This window comes from Hemicordylus capensis, chromosome 4 (assembly GCF_027244095.1).
Source record: "Hemicordylus capensis ecotype Gifberg chromosome 4, rHemCap1.1.pri, whole genome shotgun sequence".
Taxonomy (NCBI): domain Eukaryota; kingdom Metazoa; phylum Chordata; class Lepidosauria; order Squamata; family Cordylidae; genus Hemicordylus; species Hemicordylus capensis.
In genome coordinates, this window is record NC_069660.1 from 270093837 (window position 1) to 270119784 (window position 25948).

Genomic DNA, 25948 nt, shown 5'->3' on the forward strand with positions numbered 1-25948 from the left:
TTTAGCCTAAATGAGGCATATAGCAAGATGCCAATTAGCAAAACATTTTTACAAAGCTGACAGTATGGGGATAATGCAAGGTAGTCACAGTGAGCTTTTCAGTAACCTCTGGCAACCTTCCAGATACAGTGATCTGGAGTCCTCCTCTCCTCATAGTCTCTCCTTTATCCATTGACAATGTCATCAAGCCACATGTACAATGCTTTATCTTTGATTCTTCCCTTTTCCTTACACACACACACACCCCTGCCATATTCAGTCTATTAACTCATATCACTTCTCCCTTTGCAACACTGAAAGAATAAGACCCTTATTCTCTGCCTCCTTGATTAAAACTCTAGTTCATGCCGTGTTCATCTCTTGCCATGACTACAGCAGCTTTCTCCTCTCTGCTCTCACACCTGTCCAGCACTCTGCTGTCAAAATCATTCATCTATTTTATTGCCATGATTATGTCACACCCCTCCTTAAATCCCTACACTGGCTTCCTGACCATTTCCAGATCAAGAACAAGCTTCTCCTTCATATCTTCAAAGTCTTACATGACCTTTGTCCCCAGAGGTATTTTTACCCTTGGACTTCCGGGCCGAAGTCCAGGGCCTCCACACTCCCTGGGGGCCTGCAAATCCTATTCTGGGTGGTGTGGTTGCATTAAAAATGTGTCAAAAATACTGTGGGGGCTCCAAAAGCCTTTAGGTTCAGGCTCCAAAATTACCTAGGTGCACCTCTGCTTGTCTCTTCCTACTTCACAGTTCTCATATCCTGTTACACTCCTGCCCATAACCGTCATTTGTCGGGCTCCAACACCCCCATCTTTCCAAAGGTCTCTTGCTGCCTCAGACATCTCCTTTGTTGCCCCTTATGCTTGGACCTACCTCCAGGAACATTTGCATGGCACTTCCTCTCTTCCTTCCTATCTCTCCTCAAGACCCATTTTTTTCTCTGAAGGCTTGGCACAACCCACTAGTCTCCATGCGCTACTGCAGCCCTCAGGGACATATTTTCAGGAGGCAAAAAGCACTTTCCAAAGGCAAGAGAGATCAACAAAAATCAGCCCCACCCGTGCATGCCTGCTTTAACAGTGAGGGAGTCTCTGGCTGCATTAGGAGCAGCCTCCAGCTGCACGTTCATTTCTTTAGTCACAGTGTCAGCCACTGTCTCTAAATTAGAAGAAAAATCACATCAGGACCTCATTAGGTTAAGCTGCTGTTTGCAAGTAGCAGGAATAGTGTATCATTTTGAGGCTCTTAAAAATTGTGGAGCGCATGACAGAGCTATGCTAGGGAGTAGTCAAAACTGTATGATAGTGAGCATCTCTAATCAAGAATGATATGTTTGAATCTTCCAAGTATCACTAAATTAAAATTTGAAAAGCTTGGCTGGCCACACTAATAATTGGCCTTATCCCAGACCTGATAAGTCAACGAAAAAGAAAAGTGTAAAGCCAAGAAGCTCTTTCTTTCCTGAAGTGGGTAAACATGTGAGAAAGAGGTGCTGTTCCATTGGTTTCCAGCCCTGTTGACACAAATCAGGGTTGAGGAACATATTGCACTGGCTAGGAGGGAAGATATCGTACTCCAGCATGTGGACCAATTGGATCTATAAACAACAAACTTGACCAGGAAGGCTGGCATTGAAATTGCAGCCTCATCAAGCAACTGACTACTGCTCTTTAGGGAAGCTGGCCTCATAACTTTGCAATAGAGCTAAGCTGGTGTCAATCCAAGTCTGCAAGAACAAGAAATCTCTTTCCTGACCCATGCATGCCTATCTGTTTCTGGGTTTTGTACCAAATGATTGTAGTGTTGCCTTTGTGAGTAGCACTAGCACTTACATTACAGTAGTGTGTGTATGTGTGCATGCTGGATTACACCTCAGAGCTGAGGCTTAAAATAACCCTGCATGGCATTTGCCTCCACGTGCCGTACTGTCTGCTTGTTGCAACTTGTCACACAGCCAGCTCATTTTCTTTATGCCACCACAAAATGTTTTTTCCCCACCCCATGCCATAGAGCGCATGATGGGCAACTACATGGAAACTGTTCAGCATGTCATAATTTAGAACTGCCACCAAGTGGCAACCACGATGTGTTAACTGGCCCTGTGTTTTTAAGGACCAAACTAGATGTGGAAGTGGAAGACTCGTTTGTTTAAACTGGGGTCTCCGCACTCACACCTAAAAGCAAAGAGTCTGATTTTTAAGCAAAAGGGCACACAGGTGTTTCCTCTAACAGGGATTCCCAGATGTTGCTGACTACAACTCCCACAATCCCCATGGAAAAGCCGCTGAAGCTGGCAATTCTGGGAGTTGTAGTCAATAACCTCTGGGATCCATCTTAGAGGGAACAGTGGAAGGCACTGAATCTCCTCTGGGCCTATTGCTTAGCCTCTTGCCCTCCCTGGTATGTTTCTACCAACCAGGGTCACTTCCAGTATTGTGGCTGAGTTGAAAAAAGCCTGGAGAGGACACAGAAAGATGACTCACATACTGTGCAGAGGTCTGTAGTTCCAAGAGATGCATATGAACTGCTTGTGAGCCACTCTACAGGCCACCAATGCTCCTTGCTGTGGCAGGGCTGTTCTATGCCTACTAAGCAGTGCATCATCACAGTTGCAATGCTATGATGGGAGTAGTGCTGCCACCGCAATGATGCACTGCTCAATAGGTACAGAGCAGCCCTGCCTCTGCGGGTTGCAGAGTGGCTCACAAGCATCGTGTGGACTTCAGTCTTGGTCTATGGATCTTTGCATGGTGTGAGTCAATATCTGACACCAGGCAAATGCACATTTGGGCTCTTAAGTCCCTGCATGATGCACACATTCCCAAATGCATATTTGTAACATGTACACAGATGAGCACGTTAAGAATATAATGGCCCTTAAATAAGGCATTCTCAGTTGACTGGAGAGGGGAGAAACGTCAAAGAAGAGGACAGCCAGGAGTAGTCTCTAGATGAAAGTTCACCAGGGCGCTTTCCAGATTACACTCTGTTCAGCAGTAAAATGCTTTGGCTTGGCAGGATCATTTTGAAAACGTAAATAGCTTGAGCAACCCTCATACAACGAGAAAATACAGCTATTTATCTGTGACACACATGCAACGTTGTAGGACTAAAACAGAAGGATAAAATCCGAAGAAGTATCTGATCATTGGTCGTAAATAAAGTTCTTCTAAAATCTGAAAGAAAGCATCAGAAATGTGCATGGCAGCTTGCTGACAGCGCAGGGATTGCAAATTTCAAAACACAGGCTGTACAGAAGCACACTTAATGGACAGTAGTGACACTGTTGTGAGCGTGTAATCTGGAAAGCACCCAGAACATGGGCAAGAATTTTAACACTGGAGGAAAAGGCTTTGAAGAATAGAACAAGGATTGAAGAATAGAACAATATCGGACCTCTGAAAAGTATACAGTGTACTGTGCTTGATTGGCCAGCAAACTCGCCTGACCTGACCCCATAGAGAATCTATGGGGCATTGCCAAGAGAAGGATGAGAGACATGAGACCAAACAATGCAGAATTGCTGAAGGCCGCTAATGAAGCATCCTGGTCTTCCATAATACCTTATCAGTGCCACAGGCTGATAGCATCCATGCCACGCCGCATTGAGGCAGTAATTGCTGCAAAAGGGGCCCAAACCAAGTACTGAATACATATGCATGCTTATACTTTTCAGAGGTCCGATATTGTTCTATTCTTCAATCCTTGTCTTCTTGGTTCCATGTAATATTCTAATTTTCTGAGATTGTGGATTTGGGGTTTTCACAATTATAACAAATTAAGGCTTGACTTATCTCGCTTTGCATGTAATGCATCTGTCTCATATATCAGTTTCACCTTTTAATTTGCATTACTGAAATTAATGGACTTTTGCACAATATTCTAATTTTCCAAGTTTCACCTGTATGTTAACCGCTTTGAGCACTCTTGTTGAAAAGTAGTATATAAATATTTATAGTAGTAGCCTGCAGAATTTCAAGAGGCAAGAAACCAAGAAGCAATTCTCAGTTTTCACATATTCAGCCCAACAACAGCTCAATGTCTGTCATACAGGATAATATGCTATACTTGGATTTTTAAACAGGAAATACTGAGCTTGAATATATGTCAAATGTATATTCTTTTTCTTTTTTTCTTTTTTCTTTTTTCTTTTTTTGCAGTTTCACTGTTACGAAAAGACCATGGTGGTCTTGAGAAATATCTCAATGGTATAATAGAGACATCTACTGGTTAAAACGGGGAAACTTTATGGGAATTGGTCTGTGGACATTCTGCCGAAGGCTTGCTTAAAAGATCATTTTTAATCTGGTAACGAAAGTACAGTCTATGCATTTAAATGTGATCTCAGACTTGTATGGCTGAAACATCTCATGGTTTTCAAAAGGAGTAGCATCCGATCATGAAAGATGCAGTTAGTGGCCATAAAAATTTAGTGGGTATAAATCTAATGAAGCACTTTTGCAGAGTTTGCCAAGATTAGTGTTCCACTTACCCAAATGGAGACAATTTGCAAAACTGCTGTAGGTCTACAAGTAGCCTGTGACAATTATGTTGATAGGCAAAATACTGGGTTTATCCAGAGGATCTGGGCAGTGTACAACAACTTTTAAAAAGACATAAAAACACACAATTCAAAACACAGTGCTAAAAACAATATAAAAACAATTCAAAAACAATTAACACAATTTAAAACCAATTAAAATACTTTTTTTAAAAAACCAACACTTTACAAGCTTTGGAAGGCCAGGCCAAACAAATATGTTTTAGGGCTCTCTTAAAGCCCTCTCTTATGCCAGAGAAGCATCTAGGCCATAATGAGCCAACTATGTTATTTTTAAAAGCACTGAATATGAATATTAAAAGTCTGACACACATGACAAGCAACTCAAGTACAAGACAAGGGAATAAGAATGAAGCTGCACAATCAGCAAACTCACACTGCACCGTTTCAGACTACAGAGGTGGAATTGGGTCTTTGAATATCCTTCCATATAAAGACTCTTGATGCGCAGAAAATTAGCACATCAGGGAGCAGAGCTGCATCCTCATCTCTCCCCAGTTTGCTAGATTTCTATATGTATGGAGTGATTTTCCTTAAGGGGGAGCATTCAGACATGCTATTCCCTTCCGATGTGATACATTTCAAGAGCTGCAAGACTGTTAATCATCAGTTTGACTCTCAGAATTTTCATTTCATGTTGTTGCTTAATGCAGCATCTGTGGCTCCAAGTAATAAAGAATACTAGCTGATCCAGTGCAGAGCATCTGTGCCCCTAGTTCACTGCCACCTTCTCCCCACCACCACCACCACTTTTTTGCCTGCCCACCCCTGCCCATCGTCTTCTCCCCCCACCTACCCCCATCTCCTCCTTTTGCACCGCCCACCCCCGCTTTCTGGCTATCCACCAGCTGGCCAGCCAGCTGCTGGTCACAGGCGCTCAGCCGCCCACTGACATTTTCTTCGACCAGCCACCACCACCACCACTGCTGCCATATTCTTTCTCTGGCCCATCCCGTGGCTATCCAGCAGTTCTCCGAACTCTCTGAAGAGTTGCCATGCATGGGATTAGCCACAGGTTTGAGAGAATTATATATAAAGAAGATTGAGAATATCACCCATTCCAGAATATCTCTCTCTTTTGGGACCACTTCAATGTCACATTTCCCTTTTTGCAAAGATATAATAGGATATGACTCAAAATCCTTTTTTTTTTTAAATGCCTCAAGTGTTGGGTTAGATGTGTATATTCAAAGTGTAATAGAGCCACAAATCAAAGACTGTTGAGTCCCTTCTCCAGCAAGCATCTCATGCTCTCGGCCACCTGATACTACAAAGATTTGTGGCTTTGGCTATTTTTTTTAATTTCCGACACTTATTTTTAAAATACAAGTCAAAAACACAATATTGGCAGCAGACTTAATTCTTTTAATCTTTTCTGTTATGTGTTATTTAACTATCTTAAGCTTTACTTACTTTAACTCTTATTAGTAAGGCAAGGATTTGTCTTTTTTTGTTGTGCCACCTGTAACCCATCAAGTACAGTGAGGGTATCAAATATTGAGGCCATTCACACATGCAGCCTAACCCAGGCTAGGGATGCCCAGCCAGGGTTAGGCTGCTCGTAAGAACTGCCGGGATTGGGCCCGATCACAGCGGGCCAGCACCCCCTAGCCCAGCTTTTCAGATCAGCTGCTAGCTGAGGTTAAGGGAGCGAGCGCTCCCTTAACACAGGCTTGCTACTTGTGACTGAGCCAGGCTGCTTCCAGCCTGGCCATACACAGAGAGAGGTGTCTAGAGTGCCTGTCTCTTGGGAGAATCTCCCAATGCATCACATGTGTTGCACAGTGCATTGTAGGATTCCCGGAGGCCAGGACACGTCATCCCGGTCTCCAGAACTGCGCACTGCTCCACGCAGCACTGCTCGTCTGGCAGCACGGCTTGCACTACCAAAACAACTCGCTCATCGGTGGGGGGGGAGGTGAGTTTACCCAGCCTTCTCCACACACACCACCCGCTGCCCTGCCCGCCTGCTTGTGTGAACAACCTCAAAGAATGAATTTGTCAAATATTCTAAGGCATCCATCTACAGCTACATGATCTAGAGCAGAGATAGCAACCTTGGCTCTCTAACTGTTATCATACAACTCGTATCATACAATCATTTGTGGCTGGGGATGATGGGAGTTAGCAATAGCACTTACATTTATATACCGCTCTATAGCTGGAAGCTCTCTAAGCGGTTTACAATGATTTAGCATATTGCCCCCCAACATTCTGGGTACTCATTTTACCGACCTCAGAAGGATGGAAGGCTGAGTCAACCTTGAGCCCCTGGTCAGGATCGAACAGATTGTTACCTTCTGGTTACAGGGCGGCAGTTTTACCACTGCACCACCAGGGGCTCAGTTGTAGTTGTAGTTCAAGAACAGCTGGAGATCCAAAGTTGCCTGCCCCTGCTCTAGAGCCTCTTTCAACTTGAAAAACTATCATCCCGGCTGACCAATAATTGCCAATGGTTAGATGAGTGCAGCCCTATGCATGTTTGCTCAGAAGTAAGTTGCACTGTGTTAAATGGAGCTTACTTTTAGGTGATGTGCATATAATTGCCACTTTTTAATCCAGAACTAGGGATTTGAAGCCAGCCCGAAAATTGTCAGGCAGCCAAGGCAGATGAATCAGCAATGCGTAAGTCAGAAAATAATGATGGAGGTTTGTAGCTACAATGCTTTCAGCCATAGCTGAACAAGGAAACAGATCTGACAGATGATGACAGACATTTGTTTTGGAGAAGTTCAAGCTTCATATGTGTGTAATGTGGTTATGTTACTGTCAGGGCTAACGATAGGCAGAGATGACAAAAGTGACAGGTGATTTATGGGTGCCTTAAATTAAACAGGAACACAAATGTGAAATATGTGTATAGAGAACACTTAAATTCAAAATGATTCCAGCAATAAAACAACATTCCATTGATAATACAATGGGGAGTCAGTGTGATGCAGGGTGCAATGACATCTAGGCCATATTGTGCTGCATACTATTAGATGTTTCAAGCAGCAGTTTCTGAGTTTCCATTCTGTTCCTGCATAAGACATCCTTTCTTTTGAAACCAGATCCCATTACGTCCCAAGATTTTATTTTTCTTCAGATTTCTCAGGTTCCAATCAGTGTTCCCTCTAACATGGAATCCCAGTTGTTGTTGACTACAACTCCCAGAATCCACAGATTCAATGGCTTTTGCTTGGGGATTATGGGAGTTGTTGTCAACAACTTCTGGGAATCCCTGTTAGAGGGAACACCGGTTCCAATCCCTGCTGAGCTGTGAAGCTGACTATCTTGGGCATGTCTCAACCTAACCTGTCTCATGGTTGTTGTAAAACTGAAACTAAAGCTGCTTTGAAGTTCAGGTGACAAGCATAATAATGTGGACTGGATAGGATCACCATCAAGAAATACTAAGTATTCTTGTTTAGCACCATTTCACCAATGGACCAGTTATGCTAATCCAGTTATCTATGTAAAAGTTAGAATACAATTGTCAAATTGTATACAAGAGCCAGTGTGGTGTAGTGGTTAGGGTGTCGGACCAGAACCAGGGAGACTTGAGTTCAAATCCCCATTCAGCCATGAAACTCACTGGGTGACTCTGGGCCAGTCAATTCTCTCTCAGCCTAACCTACCACACAGGGTTATTGCGAGGATAAACATAACCATACCCACACCACTCTGGGTTCCTGGGAGGAAGTAAATGTATATAAACATAAAAGTTTTTAAAAATGGCTATAAATGTTTTTTTAAAAAATATTTATTTGTTGTATTGTCCAAACACATAGCAAGATGAACGGGGCCCATGTTCGGTCCCAGCCCCGCCAGACCTGTTGGGCACACGCAGCATGCCCCTCATGGGTGACATGTGCGAGGAGGCATGGCCAGAACCCCAGAAGGACCACACAAACCCTTCGGAGCTCATTTCCCATTCCCAACCGTGTCTGTTGCTGGGTGCACTTTTTGTTCATTTTCTCCCTTGCAGAGAGAGCAAACAAGATGTGCACCCAGCAACAAAGACGGCTGAGAAATGAGACTCGCGGGGAGGGCCAAGTCCGGCAGCGCCCAGGAGCTGGACAGTCTGGGATCTTTGAACCTGTCCCCCCTATTATAACTCCGCCTCTGATACGGCCTGGGCCAGCATTTCTCAACAGCTGGGCTGTAGGGATATACGCGGAACCAGCTCTGCTCTCAGATCAGAAGGAGGAAGTAACATTTAAAGTTGCTAAGTTCTGTGAGGCAGCTAAGAAGGCTAGACAACAGATGGTAAATCAGATTATGCTAACGGGAAATTGCTGATTAGGATGAGTCCATGTTCCTGATTATATTATGTATATATTATTACTATATTACGTGTATTATTATGTATGTAAATTTTGGTCTATGACCGTAAATAAACATGACTGACTGATTGACTGACCGTGGAACCAGCAACTGCTGCTTCAAAGGTGGGGGGGGTAGCTTTAAGGACTGGGGAGGGTGCTCTTACCACCCGCTGCTGGCACCGTCCTTAAGAATGGCCCCATGGGGTGGCAGCATACCTTCTTGCTGCCCCGGTGCATCGCAGACCAGAACTGCCCAGGGCGCGTGCACACCTCACAGTGTGCACGCAAGCAAGCACTCTGGGCACTTCTGGGTATTTCTGGTCTGCGATGCACCAGGGCAGCAAGGAGGTACACTTTTTTAAAGGACAGTGCTGGTGAGGAAAATGTGGCCGTGGGGGGAGGGGCTGTAAGAGCACCCTCCCCAGTCCTTCAAGCTATTCTCCCCCACCTTCAAACCTGCCGAACCGCTGGGCTTTCAAACTGTTCAGAGGTCTGTAAAAGGGCCTCCGAACTGGTTCCGTGCACATCCCTCGTGTGCCACACTGACTTGCTCTGAGTCAGCTCCAGCACTGCATTGTTTAAACTACCCGCTTTGGGAGCTGAGACACCCCACATTGCACTGAGAAGGACAAGTCCATCCTGGTACATAAGGGAGTAAACACCCCACTTTTGAAGCTAATTAACTGCATAATGCACCCGGAGGGACATACCCTTCCCATTAATTTAGGGGTAAGTCAGTTCCAAAAACAGGGAGCTGACTCAAAGTGATTGGTATCACCTGAAGGGGGAAAGTCTAAAGCAACCACTCAGAAACAGTGTCACTCTAAGATTAAATTATTGCTAATTGTTAGGTGGCATTTGAGGGGGTGCTTAAGGAGAAAGGAAGCAAAAATACATTAAAAAACATAAAAATCACATGGCACAAAAAAGGAGGTGTGTTTGTGTTTGGTGGGCAGCATGCCCCATTTCTTTTTTAAAAAAGCAACTGTGCCTTGGGATGAAAAAAGTTGGGAAGCACTGCTGTAGGTAATAAATCACATTGCAATCAATAGCAAAATGAACTGCCTTCCTCTTGTTTGGAATTGCTTTGCTTATTCAGCTGTTTCCAAAAATCTGACAATTAGTACTTATGAATACCACATTTGTCAGTTGTCTCTTCCCATTTTTCTTGTTCTTTTGTATATTTTTTATGTAGTAGAATATTCAGCACCACATTTGTGGACAGCTCAACAAACTGCCAGTTTGTGCTATTTATTAGCAGAATGTAGAGTGAACTTGAAATAAAAGCCAATGATCATTCTGGGTATACACATTATGGCCAATGATGCAAAATACAGCATTCATGTAATCTATCATATCGAGATGAAAATTCCTCAAACAGCCAGTACAGCAGCAAAATAGGAGTGAACTTTTCTTGAAGTGGCAAATTAATTCCAGTCTGACCACACAGACGCACGCACACACACAAATCATTTCCAGCACATTACACATATCAGACGGAATCCAGAGTAGATCTGACTATATTTTAGTTTTCACTTGTATGATTGTTATGTGTTTCTTCTGTAATAAAGAGGACAATAATGATGAGTAGATCTAAATAAGCAAGTTGCCATTGCATTCCATCCAAGTCATACATTGGGCATAATTTTTCCCTCAGAGTTACTTAGATATTTGCCCGCAATGTATAAAAGGTTAACTATGCTTATTGGAAACAATAGAACTTAAGCACAACACACTTTCACTGGATTGGGACCACTGGCTGATATCCAGAGCAACCTAACGTGCAGAGTCTTATACTTTTGCACAAAAGCACAAATACTTTGAAGAGTTCACCCATGCTCCGATGTGCTCCTTAAATCAGAAACACAACACATTGCAGACAGTCAAGTGATGTGCTTCCAGCACTTTTGGAGCCATGAATAAGCTCTTCAAAGTATTTGCATTCTTACCGAAACTTGCAGAACTGCCCACATTGGGCTGCAAGCCCATAGCAATGTGGGGGGATTAGCACCACCATGTGAGGCTTCTCAGAATATCAGCCACTGTATTTAGAAAGCTAGAAGTGCTGAGCTATCCACCAAGTAAAGTCTCTGTGCTATTTTGTCACTCATCTCTGACTGTAAATGGCTGCCTTTCACACAGCCATGTAGTGTTCCTGTTAATGAAACTGCCTCGAGGGTGATTGGCCTGCACCCCCTAGTTTGGACGAATGTGGGGAATTTAGCTCAAAAGGGGAGACCATTCCAATCAGCCTTAATTTGTGCAAGCATATGAACTCAAGAAAATTGGCTTGAGAGAGAGGTTTGAATTAAATCAAAAAGGAGTTTATTACAAATAAAATCAGACTAAATTACTACGTGGCCCTAGTTTAAAGGCACTACAAATATGTTAAGGCACATTTAGCTTAAAGACTATTGTAAGGCACATTTAGCTTAAAGTTCTAAATTATGTGTAAATTCCCAGGTGAGCTAGAGAGGTATTTTAAGATAGAAGGCAAGATTTCAGAAATAAGATAAAGTGATAGGTTCAGCCCCGGGCAAGAGGCTAGCTATATCACCTGTCCTGAAGAGGGGAACACCAAGGTGGTCTGCTGGAATTTCTTGTTGCAGTCCGATGGGTTCCAGAGTGAGAGGCACTGAGATTTTTTCGCAGTGGGAGTCCCAGGTATAATATACACGAGAAAGCACACTGGGTCATAGAATTTGGGATACTTATATCCCAAAACGTGCCTTGAGGGCACTTATCTTTTGTCCTGCTCTGCTGAACAGGGGAGCACAGACAAGCTTTTTTGGAATGCATTGTATCTTGGTCCTTCCTGGGTAGGAATGTGTATGAATCGCCTATGGCATTCAAGGCTGATTGTGAGGACAACTGGAGTGTGCAGGTATGTTTAAAGAATATCCTGTGCTGGGAAGGGCTTCCCAATAATTCTATCAAGAGTTTCAATGGGCACCTCTTCAAAAGTTACACCACCGACTCATCCCTATTGTAATGGAGGCTGTAGTTGCACTTGTCTTATCTGTCTTTTCTTCCTGGCTTGATGGCCAGGTATTGTCTCTCTTTGAGAGAGGAAGAGGGGAGTGTAGATTTCATTCCAAGGCTGAAATGATCTTAGATGCGAACCCATTGCAGTAGCTAGTCCTGGGAGTCTGCTTAGCTGGGCACCCCTTATAGAGAGTGTGAAGCTAATCCCCTTTCCAATTTGTGGGGCTTGTAGTCAAATCTAGGGGCGACCACTGCCAACTAAGCAACTTGTCCCCATGTATAACATGGGCTGGAAGCTCACATTGTGGTGCAGCTCCTGAGCATAGCAAAAAAGTGCAATCTCCGAGCCTGGCGATGCAGTTGCAACTAGGGAGGCTTCTGGGAGCAGGCAGAATAAGCTCAGCTGGTAACATAACTGAACTTTTAAAAACAATTCAAGAAACGTTATTTTAAAAAGCAGAAATAACTACTTAATAGCTGAGTGTAAAGAGTTAGATTACTTATATTCCATGCTGAGTTGCATTTTGTTGTTGAGTTAACATTGCTGTACTCAAAGCTAGTTGAAGTCAATGGCAAGACTCGCATAATACACTTTGGCTCCGTTTCCAGTTGTTCAAATGAGCTAACTCTTCTTGTATGTTACATACTTGCTGTTCATATACTATTGATCATAAGATATTGATTTTCTGTCTGGATGGCCTCCCATTCTTCAACAAACTAAAGATTACATAAGCTGACTTAATATTTCACTCTAACATTGATGATGCATCTTTAAAATACTGATAATCAGTCATATGTACATGAAGTAATGTAAAAAAATATACATTTTGTTGCCTACATATTTAAAAAGGTCAATATGTCCTTATGAAATCATCCAGAAACAAGTTTTGTTTTTAAAGGATGGTGGAGGTATGTAAATTCCCGGTAAGACTCAGTCAGTTGCAGTCTGTGTGGCTGCTTCATATGCATAGGTAAGAGCATAAACCATGATTATTGATGGGGATGGTAAGGGGGAAAAGAGAAATAGTTTGAATATGACAAATATTTTATATACCAGTTTTCAACAAAAGTTCCCAAAGCAGTTTAAAGTGTGCCGTCAAGTCAAGTTTGACTCCTGGCATCCACAGAGCCCTGTGGTTTTCTTTGGTAGAATACAGGAGGGGTTTACCATTGCCTCCTCCCACACAGTATAAGATGATGCCTTTCAGCATTTTCCTATATTGCTACTGCCCAATATAGGTGTTTCCCATAGTCTGGGAAACATACCAGTGGGGATTTGAACTGGCAATCTTCTACATGTTAGTCAAGCATTTCCCCTCTGCACCACTTAAGGTGAGAGATATAAATAAACAAATAAATGGTTCCCTGTCCCCAAAGGACTCACAATCTAAAAAAGAAAGACAAAGTGACAAAATGAGATCGACACTAGCAACATCCACTGGAGGAATGCTGTGCTAGGAATGGATAGGGCCAGTTGCTCTCCTCCTGCTAAATAAGGAGAATCACCACTTTCAAAAGGTTCCTCTTTGCTCAGTTAGCAGGGGAATGAGAAATGGGTACACCAGAAGGAGCAATGAAGCAAAACAATAAAATTAAAGGGCTAATTTACACATGCATGTATATGAGCCTTGTTAATCCCTAATCATTTGGTTACTCAACACTGAATGACTCTAAGCTACATACATGAGCTGTTTCAGTTGACAAATGTGTTTGAGCTGACGTCAGATAGGGGTGTGCAGAACCGGTTCGAATCAAACCTGGTTCAATTTGAACCAGCCCAGTTCAACCAGTTTGACCCCAAAAGAGGGGACCTGTCCAAGTTCAAACCAAACCCGGTTCGGTTCAGACTAGTTTGAGTGCCTTGCTTGTAAAGGGGAATTTGGTGTGGATCCCTCTTTTACAAGCAAAAGGGGATTCCCTGCCTAAAAAGAGGCTGAGGGGTGGGCAAGAGTGAACCTTACCAGCTGTGGTGGTCCTTCTCAGTTTGGCCCAGTTCAATAGCATGAACTGAACTGCCAGCTCTGATGAAACAGTCCGTGTACCAGCGGTTTGGTTTGAATTTTGTTCGAATTCAAACCAAATCACCGCTGCTGGTTCCGTGCACACCCCTAACAGCAGATAAGAAAGTTCTATTTATGATTATAAATCTTTGATGGCTAATTCACACATATTGATGCTAACTCGAAGTAGTGATGAATATGCATGCCCAGATGTGCTGTCCTGGATGATGATATGTTGCAGTGTGTGGGTGCACAGAGCTAATAGAAGAGGGACAAAGGAGGGCTCCATTGGATCCTAGGATAATCTTATTAAATTGAGCTTCTCCTGTGAGAAATTGTACTCTAATCTGTAAGTGCCTCAGGATGGAGATCCATGTTTTTGTCCTTTAAAGTACCATGCACAGTGACTGCATATCCAAAGAATTAACAATAAAAGTAATAAAAATAATGCAGAGAGATGTTAAAAAATAAGAGGAAGATATAGCAAATATAGGGACAGGATGAGTTCTAAAAAATAAAGGCCAACATCTTGACTTAACGCCTCTTAAGCATGAGTCCACATGCATGTGGGAGATAGGATTTTCACTGCTCTCCCCTCTCCCATTATTGCCCTTTTTATTACAGAAACAGGAGTGCTTCCACTGAACACATGCCTCTTTTGGCTGCACCTGTGCAACATTAGAATGTCAGCCCGTGATATAAAGTATAGGAAGACAACAATGACATATATCAATATACCGCTTTTCAACAAAAGTTCCCAAAGCAGTTTACATAGAGAAATAAAAATAAATAAGGATGGATCCCAGTCCCCAAAGGGCTCACCATCGAAAAAGAAACATAAGACAGACACCAGGAGCAGCCACTAGAGGGATGCTGTGCTGGGGCTGGATAGGGCCAATTGCTCTCCTCATTCCTGCTCAATAAAGAGAATCACTACTTTTTAAAAGTGCCTCTTCACTCAGTTAGCAGGGGACTGGCAATATTCCAGTACAGTCATTTTAGTCTGTATCTAACTTGCTGCATTTTAGTTCTTTTCAGCTGGGTTTTAATAATAGTGACTTGCATTTGATTATATATAGCAACTTCTTGCATCGGTAAGAGGGATGGAAGAATGTCTGTCGCACTACATCTTTTATGTTTCCATTCATCCTCTTCCCCTTCTATATAATGATGTTCAAATTGTTCTGTTATAGTGATGGATGAGATGAAAAAGCAAATTAGGTGCACAGGAACAAAGCCAGCTTTTAATGCCAGTTAAAAACTGGAGACATACCAACAGAGACTACAGATATATACTAAATATTTAACACTTAGGAGAAAAAAGGGGGTGTTATTCACAAATCATTTCACAAAACCAGAGTTCTATCTAGAAATATTTTTAGCACTATACATGTTTCTTTTATCTTGTAACTGGAATGAAGTATAATATACAAGAGACATCTCATGTGTATGCAGAATATCGTGGTAAAGACAGGAAGTAAAATTAAAGTTTTGTCCTGATGTGACATAATTGAAGTGAAATGCTGAGGATTTATTTTGTTTCTTTAAACAAAGTACAGCAGAGAATAAGGCTGGGTCTACACATGGAACAGAATGAGATGGTACAATGGATTGTAGCACTTTGGACTAGAAGTGAGGGAGACCACTTTTGAATACTCTTCATTTAAAAAACAAAAACAAAAAACACCCTACCTGCAAATAGAAAAAGTAACATTTCTGGTAGAAAGGTTCCAACCCAGTCTTTTGCCTGCTTTGCTGGTTTTCTTTGTGTGAGGAATCTTTAATATAGGAAAACATTTTTTTTTTAAAGTGGATTCCTCATCTGTAGCCCAACGTGGTACAGTCCATTCCAGAATTTAAACATGCTTCCATCTTCTGCTCCATGTGTAAGACAAGGACCAAGAGCAATTATTTTTGAGACAGATACTGCTGTTCTGAAAAGAGCAGAAGAGTTGCCTAGGAGTGTCATGGGGAAACTGAGCTTGTAGAGTTGCTGGCAATACATCCATTGTAATTAGAGCCTTCCCAATCCTTCTGACTTTGCAGCTTTTTGTTGAGAGCAACCAATGAAAAGTGAGACATGATAAAATTGGATTTAATACAGTCATAACTTTATTAACATAGTAAATTGGCCAAGAAATTGCTTCCTAAGGGTAACAGGGTGTCGCACATACAACTGACACCTGAAGCTATGGGAAGACTGCCTGGATCCACCTATTGCACTTGTGCCCCATTCCCTTTATGGGTCTAAGATCCTTAAACACAAAGCCCAGAAGTCTCTTTTACTGAGTAGCACCTGAGATGGGAACTGAATCAAGCTGCCATTCAGCCACAATCAATGCACACTCAACAAATTATCCAATCATTGATAATCAGTGAGAACAATCAGTGAGAATTTCCAACCAATGAGAATTTCTCCAATTTAAAATTTGTTGTAAGCTGCTCTGAGTTGGTACAGGGAGGGAAAGTGGGGCAGATTTTTTTTAAACTTCATTTTTATTTAAAAATGTGTATTGTCAGATAATTTAACTGTTTTCATTATTTTAATGTTGTAACTGTTGTTGATTCTATTTCTAATTTTGATATATTTTGTAAACTGTCCAGATTTTATATATATGTTGGGTGGTCTAGAAATATACTAAATAATTAAACATTCAGTGCCAGACTACAATAAATTGCCAGACTACAATAAATTGTCTGCATCTGATAAAGGCATTGGTAGTAACCTATAACATTTGATTATGGAATAGCACGATATCTTACCAAACTGATGCAATGTGTTTTAGTAGGATGTTGCTAAAAGATATTCTTGTTCTTTCTGAAAGTCCTACACATTAGAACAGGGTGCTCTTAACCTAAGTGTGTTTTGATAAGGAAAGCCTAAACATTTGGAACATATTTGCTAGTACCAAACAGTTCTATGTGGAACATAGGAACAAAGAAAGCTGCCATATACTGAGTCAGACCATTGGTCTATCTAGTTCAGTATTGTCTTCACAGACTGGCAGTGGCTTCTCCATGGTTGCAGACAGGAATCTCTCTCAGCCCTATCTTGGAGAAGCCAGGGAGGGAACATGAAACCTTCTGCTCTTCCCAGAGCGGCTCCATCCCCTGAGGGGAATATCTTACAGTGCTCACATATCAAGACTCCCATTCATATGCAACCAGGGCAGATGCTGCTTAGCTAAGGAGACAAGTCATGCTTGCTACCACAAGACCAGCTCTCCTCTCATGTGGCATATTCAAGGCCTCCAAATGTTTCACACTATTTTAGACTCTTCAGGCTCAACTCATGAGAGGCTTGGCTTTTAATCCTAAATATAATCATGAGGAAACAAGGCCTGTGGAACTTTTAAAAATGTATTTTGCAATCAAGTTCTGCTTAAGAATTGGCTGACCATGTGATTACCAACCTTACCACATGCACAGCCTTCTTCTTCCTCAAGGCCCTCCCAAGGCTCTGATCCTGCTTCTTCTGGGAGTGGCAGTGCACCAGCAACCTGGGAGAAGCAGGCTGTTGCATGCACTAAGGAGAGACATGAGGTGCCTTGGCATAGAGAGGCCTGCCAAAACAATCCACATACTCTGAGCACAAAGGGGCCAGTGCCAAGTTGTGCGTTGGGGAGGGCGCTGCACTGGACCTCCTCAGCATCTGGTCAGCAAGAGGCTGGCACTGAGTCTTTCCCTTTCCACTTTCAAAGGGTAGAAGGGAGAGTTGCCACCAAAGAACTCCCCTTGAAGCCTGGGAGGAAGAAGAGCTACTGCTACCACTGCGTTCAGTGGCACGTCTTCCCCTCCCAACCTTCTGCTGCCAAGTCCTTCCGCAGCAACTACTTCCCCTCCTAGCAGCCTTTATTCCAAATACCTCTGTGTCAGGGGCCTTTGGGAGGAAGCCCATTGAGTTATGGGGAAGGCAGGAGAAGGAGAAGCTGCCATGCAAGTCTCTGTTCACCCAGCAGCTCCTCCTCCCATCCTTCCCATGGGAGGGGAGGGGAGCAGAGAGCACCCCCAGATGTCACAATGGCACAGGGACTTCCAAAACACTCCGATTTGCAGATGGAGGGTGCCCAGTGGTGAATTCAACAGGGTGAGTCTGTCAGCTGACTCGCATTACTCTACCACCACAAAGGACCTTTGCTCAACCTGTTTGACCTGTGATGCTACTCAAGAGGTGGCAGGATAAGGAGGCTATACTGGCTTCTCACAAGAAGCTTCCTTGAAAAAGGAACTATGGGGGAGGATCAGGTGTGCACTCACTTCTCTAGATCAAAGCCTTTGCACACTACAAAGGTCATGTTCAGCTAGACAGGAAATATCCTGGAAAATTCTGGTTTGCAGATGAGAACTGTCAAAGTCAGGACTGATACCTCGAGTGCCAACAACTATTGCCTTGTCATGCCTCAGAATAAGGGAAAATATGGGATGAAGCAGAAACATTTGTAAACATTACTTAGGAGGCTTCAGTCTTGTTTAGTTATACTTCAGAACTGAAATACCCTTCGGGAGCCTTACATTTTACTGGGACCATCATGTATCAGTTGTCACAACCAAGACAGAATTTGTTGTTGTGCAGGGAGAGGGAGGGAGAGAGAGAGAGACCCCTCATCATCAACAGTAAACAGTTTGAAATGAACAAATATGTACCAAAGTTTTACTTTTTGTACTTCATTGTCTAAATAGAACAGAAAAGAGAACTGAAAAGTTGCTTGAGTACTTTTAATTAAACACTTTTGGCATTTTATGGGGGGAAATACATTTCCAAATGATGCAATTTGGTAAATTTGTTCAACATGACCACAACATATTTTCAGATAAGGCTGCCCATTTTCTTTTAACTTGCAAATAATTGCAGTAAGTGCTAAAAATGTGAAATGCTGAAAGATGCTGGACTTTTTTCCTTATATTTCTTGTACGGTAATTGAAAACAACTTAATGATTCTTAAATGCTTTCAGTGATTGAACATTTATCTGAATGACTGTCACACTGATCATTGTGTACAGTAGCTAGAAATGGAAATTTTATATCTTTATGGTACAGACCATGGTGGTTACTAGCCTCGTGGTAGTGCCCGCCCACTTAGGTACTCTGTGAAAGTGGTGCCTCTGACAGACTAGTGACTAAGCCTCAGTGCAGGAGTTGTTGGCTTAACCTCATATAATTATTATATGAGGTTAATAACTTATTATAATATAAGCTATTGCATTAGAAACCATTTGCACATCTGCTAACATTATGCCATTGCAGTTCTCTCCCCCACCCCCCGCATCATTTTAAAATTATGGACCAATTTGCATACACACTTGTGGTTGGTGAATTTGTGCTAAAGAGCCAAGGCAATGTGCATTTGGAACTTACTCAATAGGTTCCACTTTCAGTGTTTTATTAGTTGCCATATTTTCTCTAGGCTACAGAGAAGTCATTTTCTCCTGCGATAGACATTCTTTAATGGTGCCAGTAGTAACTCCAAAAGACATACAAATATTTAAATGATAAAACCCCTCAACACACACATTTACTTGTCCAACCAATAAAATGTCCCTGTACACACCTTTGATATTCACACTTGGTACATAGATGATATTTACAGGACAATCGCAAATTATTTCAGAGATCACATTGGGAAATAGGTTATCTCTAAGGGGAAGGGATCTCTAAGTAGGGATGATGCACTAGCACTTTGGAGGCACTGGAATGAACTAATCAATAGTGCTATAGTGGATCCTGCCTCATTGGACTGAGCTAAATAGGACAACTTCCAGTTATATCTGTGTAATCTTTCTGTGGCTGAACTTAAAGCATCCATTATAATTTCCTAACCACAGATTTGTTTATTCTTGTTTTACAGATTTTGGCCATCGTGTCCATTTTGTTCATTGTGCTGTCGACCATTGCTTTATCACTCAACACCCTACCTGAGCTTCAAGTAATTGATGAATTTGGACAACTGAATGACAACCCCCAACTAGCACATGTAGAAGCTGTGTGTATAGCTTGGTTTACTATGGAGTACCTTTTGCGTTTTCTGTCATCTCCAAATAAGTGGAAATTCTTCAAAGGTCCTTTAAATGTGATTGACTTGCTGGCCATTTTGCCATATTATGTCACGATTTTTCTCACAGAGTCCAACAAAAGTGTGCTGCAGTTCCAAAATGTCCGTCGTGTGGTTCAGATATTCAGAATCATGAGGATACTAAGGATCCTTAAACTTGCCAGACATTCTACAGGCCTTCAGTCTTTAGGATTTACCCTCCGGAGGAGTTACAATGAATTAGGTTTACTGATATTATTTTTAGCAATGGGAATTATGATATTTTCCAGCCTTGTATTTTTTGCTGAGAAGGATGAAGATGCTACAAAATTTACCAGTATCCCTGCATCATTTTGGTGGGCCACTATCACTATGACTACTGTAGGTTATGGTGATATTTATCCTAAAACTTTACTAGGTAAAATTGTTGGAGGCTTGTGCTGTATTGCTGGAGTTCTAGTAATAGCCCTACCCATTCCCATTATAGTAAACAATTTCTCAGAATTTTACAAGGAGCAAAAACGGCAGGAGAAAGCTATTAAAAGAAGGGAGGCACTTGAGCGAGCAAAAAGAAATGGAAGCATTGTTTCAATGAATCTAAAAGATGCATTTGCTCGCAGCATGGAACTGATTGATGTAGCTGTAGATTCCGGTAAGACTGAAGAACCAGCCAATTCGAAAGAGACTCCTGATGATAACCACCTATCTCCAAGTCGGTGGAAATGGGCCAGAAGGACAATGTCTGAGACAAGCTCTAATAAGTCCTTAGAGAACAAATACCAGGAAGTGAGCCAGCAAGATTCCCATGAACAACTAAACAACACTGCAGCAACCTCCAGCCCCCAACACTTGAGTGCTCAGAAACTTGAAATGTTATATAATGAAATTACTAAAACTCAGTCTCAGCCAAATCTTAATGCCACTTACCAAGACCCATCAGCAAAGCCTCCCCTGTATGAGGAGGAAATAGAAATGGAAGAGGTTGTTGGAAAGGGAGAACCATCAACATCTGGTCCCAGAGATATTGTAACTGACATGAGAAGTACTTCTAGCATTGACAGCTTTGCAAGCTGTGCCACCGATTTCACCGAGACAGACCGGTCCCCACTTCCTCCATATACCAGCTCTCACCTGCAACTGAGGTTCCCGGTGGAGTCTGCCAGTTTAGAAGACCAAAGAGCAAAGAGTTCTCAGTTTTTCTCACACTCAAGAGATAAAATGTTTGCCCCCAGAGACATCACCTTTGAGTACTGCCCAGTTGATGCCACCATGAACATTGACAACACGGGCTCCCAGTCTCTGCTTCATAGTCATTTGCACTTCGAAAGTGCTATGGAAAGTCCCAAAAGTTCTCTGAAAGGAAGCAATCCGTTAAAGTCTAGGTCTCTTAAAGTTAATTTTAAGGAAAGCAGAGGCAGTGCTCCACAAACACCACCAAGCACTGCCAGGCCATTGCCAGTAACAGCAGCGGGGGACTTCATGCAATCCACCCCTCAGCATATCAGCACCATTCTCTTAGAAGAGAATTCACCCCAAGGGGAAAGACCCTTGCTTGGCGCCGATGCACCCGTAGTTTGCCAGGGAATTTCAAAAAAATCCTCCCCTCTGTTTCCAAAACAAAAGCTTTTTACTTTCCCTCCAAAAGAGAGGAGAAGCTTCACTGAAATAGATACTGGAGATGAAGATGACTTCATGGAGATTCCTGGCATAAAACATGACAAGCAACAGGATATCAAGACAAACTGCTTTGGGGATAAACACAAAGATGGCAATCATTTAGCAGAAGAGCCTCACATCAGCTCTTCTTCACCCAAAAGCTTGGGTCACAACTGTACTCAAGACATTTATCATGTTGGGGGGGAAGTGAAAGTGGACAGTACGCAAGAAGGTCACAAAATGGAAAACCACTTGTTTCCCCCTGAAATCCATACAAATCCTGGAGACACTGGTTATTGTCCTACACGAGAAACCAGCATGTGACTAGTTAATAGAGCAATAATTACAAAAACTCATTTCTTAAAACCACAGTTAGTTATCCCTATGAACTAAAACATGGGAAGCCTCAAAAGTACATAAAATGTTATTTTTGCATGGCATGAAGACTTGTTTAGTTTAAGTACTGTTTAATTTAAAAGTGGAAATCTGCTTTTTTGTAACAAATAAAATCAGGAAAAAAATGATGCAAGAACAGTAAGTAAAATAAAGAGCTCTTTTAGGAGCCCATCTTCTGCAATGTCTGACATTTTTGATCCTTTCACTTATGATTGTAGATAAGTTTTTAAAAACTCTTAACTTTTTTTTCTTGGTTATAATGAATTTTTGAATTTGCACATGAAAGGACAAAATGTCAATGCATGTGTTCTAATGGTGTGAAACAAGGTGCTTTGAGCCTGCAAAATGCATAATTTGTAAATAGTTTGGGTTTGGGGGGAGATCTACAGTTATCAAGAATCTGTGGAAAATATGTTTCCTGGGACACAGGTACTTCCTTCACAGCCTGCTGCCTGGAGGATTTGTACAGACTTATGTTGCAAAATTGCAACTTCTTAAAGCAACTCACCTATCTTGCTTTCTATTTAAAAGCTCATAAAGTATAAGCTGTTGGTTTTTAAGTAAGTTACAGTGTTCTACATTTATTTGTGAAGTAAATCATAGTTCCAATATTTTGATTTGCATAGACTTCACTGATGCACTTGTATTTTTGAATAAATTTTTGTTAAGATTGTGCAGGATTTAATGACCAGAAATTGAAAAGTTGCTCTAAAACCTGCCAAAATCAAAACAAAGACAAGACACCATTATGTCATATAACAACATTGTTTCTGTGGCAATAAAATGTGCCAAATGGCCATCAAAAGTGATTATTTTATATTAAAGTTTAACATTTTATATTACAGTTATGATCACTGTATGCAATATTGTTAAAACCTTTTATTTTTAGAAGAGGGTTTTTGTTGTATATTTGCCTCTAATATGTCTTTGGGAGCTCTGTGTCATTTGCCCACCACTTTTCACCACTCAGCACCCCATTTTCTAGATGCTTCTTGATTTCAGAATGCCAATGAAAATGTTCCATGAATCAACAAAGAAGAACAGCTACTTAATAAGCAAAATGGTTTGCCGTTTCAATGGGCTTGAGCTCTGTCTCAGCTTTGGAAGCTTGCTTTGATTTGGATGGATTGACTATCAGGTTTTTCATGTACCTATTGCTATTAGGAGATGGAAAACTATCATTTGAAAATTCCCGTATTTCATTTTTTCATGATCACGTGCATGCAGTTCTCATTAGTGGGAGCAAAGCTCTCCTAATGTAAGATTATCCAGTATGTGAATTTTCAAACATTTGTCTGCCAAATTCCCATCTCTATTTCTACAGATCTACAAAATCTACTTAATACATGGAATGTTTTCAAAGCACAAAACTAAATATTTGACTTTAATAAAGTGATCTATTTTAATTGTCTGGTAAAAATAAATGTTTTAATTTTTGTATTGGTTCTTCATCAACATGAAGGCTGCCCCAATTACACTGATTTTGTACAGTGCAGAACACAGACTCTTCTAAAATCCCATTAGCTTCAACAGAACAACTAAGTAGAACTTAGATTTTCAAAATGTTACTCTTTTTCTTTTTCTTTCTTTTTTCTTTTTGCTATACAGCAGTTTTCCAAGAGGGAATTGCAAGCTTGATCTTTTAGGCCTTAGGTTTGCTTTGTAAGAACCATATAGCCAAACATATATTAACTCTTAGGACCAAATAACAACCATGGGGTGGAGGTGGGGGGGGTCAGTTTTAATTTGCTGTTTGAATCCCTTTTAATACTTGCCTTTGTTTTTAAATAAAATATCTCCAGGTATCAACTTCAGCCCTGGAGTAAAATGTCATTTCTATAAAACAATGTCTGGTCATTAAGTCTCAAAAGTACAAGTTTGTTCTTCATGGCTGTCCAGGTAATTCTATTTCTGCAGATAATTTAACTTAATTATGTGGCACTCTGCTTAACCCTTGTCAGTGACCTATTCATGAACCTCCTTTATTTATTTGTCTGGTTTTATTGATATTTTCATTGACTGAGACTGAATGTTAGCCAGCTTTTTAAAATACATTGCTCCATAATTCCTGTACAGTTCTTTGACATCACAGTCATGTTTGCTCTGCCTTTATAGCGTGAAGCATACAAAGTCCAATAAGAAAAGTTAAATCAAACCTTGACTTTAGGTTGAAATTTTGCATTAATCCAATCAGAGCTTGGTGAGTGATTTCAATGAAGTCATGGCTTCACTCATATTTGTTACCCAGGGAAAACTCTCATGGCTGTTCTTGAGCTGTAAGTCTAAGCCCTAATGCTAAAATATGCTCTTTACATAAGAAATAATGAAGTCTTCTGCATCTTCAGATCCCTTCTGTTGTACTTCAGATGAAGTTGAGGAACAGAGACTACTGTTCCTAATGATGTGGCTTTGCTTCATTCCATAGTTGTGTTCATCCCATCTCCCAAGCCAAGTCCACCACACTGCACTCTGGAAGCCCTTTGCTAGTGATTACTGAATAAAGAAAGAGTAACGAAGCCTTTGTGTTTATGACTCACGTAGGTGGTTAGGAGTAGTCCAACAGTTTTGCTAAAACTTGATAAATCAACACAAGAGAATGGTTTTGAAACACACAAAAGCCTTTTTGTGCTGATTTCAGAATCATGAACGTATTTTTGAGAGCAGAAAAAGACATGAAACCGCATTCATTTTGTAGAGCATAAAAGCCTGTATAAAGATTTTGCCATTTAAATGCACAATGCCCACTTCCTACAATTGATATTAGAACTAAAATGTTAGCATACCTGTAAAGTCATGTTACTGTAAGGTATGCTATCTGAACTGACATTACCCATGGCATGCAAGCAACACTATGCTGTACTAAATGCTAAGCAATGCTAAGCACTACCCATGTATCCACTGGCTTCATAGGGAACACCATATTACTACCACTCCCTATTCTTTATCATGGAAACCTCTCAGCACAGTTCCATAGCAGTCTTTTGATATGCATGCATGTGGATCAGATGGTTCTGCTATATCAGGGTTCTTGTTTTTAGTCAATAAGCAAGTCCAGATTAAGGGTTCCCCCCCACTCCAATTCATGGAATATTTGATTGAATTTTTAAACACTGAGATTTTTCTTCCAGGTAATGCCTTTAATATTGTTCGGCCTGAGCGATTCCTCCCTCCCACACACTGAAAAACATTTTGTCACAATAAACATTTTAAAAGAAGAAAAGGGGGAGCTACTCTCACAGTACAGCAGGAAATGCAGCTGCAACAAGGGAGAAAAAGAGAGAGCATCTGTGAGTACACAAAGCATGTTTTAGAAGAGAGTACACCTATGTTTCTTCTGTACACTTTAATCATGATAGCTGCTACCACAATGGCCAGCATTAAGGCTTTTGTTTCAGCCTTAGTTCACTTGTGTTGTCTGTTCAACTACTGCTATGGAGCTCAAAGTCACACTGATATCAAACACCATTCCTTGTAGTGGTGGGTTGCTCATTTAAAAGGTACAACTCTCTAGCCAGGTTCTTCAGTTGAATACAAGTATGCCTATTATGGAGCGGCTGCCTAAAAGTTTAGAAACTTTGGCAAGGATGCTTTTCTAACTATACAAGATTATAAAATCACAATATATTTGCAGCAGTGTGAATTTAGGGCTTTTTACCCACCCTCACCCCAGTTTTTCTAGATTAGACCCAAGGGTATTCACATATGCTGAAGTAATCACATTGTTTATGATTACTCTGACTTCCTAGAAAAGGAAATTGCATATGATGAAGGTAGGAACCAGAATGGAATCAGTGAAAACATTCAGGTGGCTACACTGGATAGACTCTTCCAAAACGTTTTCCATAATATCAAGATAACATACATTGTTCTATCTAGTCCATCCTGGAGTCACAAAATGTGGGTATAATCAAGGAGGTTCTAACATACACTACATTTTTGACAATTTAATATCCCACATGGGCATAGGTGGATACAGCCATAGGTGGAGGATGTTATTTCCAGGAAAATG

General features: G+C 41.3%; 1 protein-coding gene across 2 annotated transcripts in view; it reads left to right on the plus strand.

The window, feature by feature from the left end:
• Positions 1-22783, plus strand: part of KCNB2 (potassium voltage-gated channel subfamily B member 2) — a 260695-nt gene extending 237912 nt beyond the window's left edge. For both annotated transcript variants that reach the window (XM_053249554.1, XM_053249553.1), the window contains one exon: positions 19705-22783. In XM_053249554.1, the coding sequence (XP_053105529.1) occupies positions 19705-21867 (2163 nt within the window). In that variant the 3' untranslated portion in view covers positions 21868-22783. The remainder of the gene's footprint in view (positions 1-19704) is intronic.
• The last annotated feature ends 3165 nt before the right edge of the window (positions 22784-25948 follow it).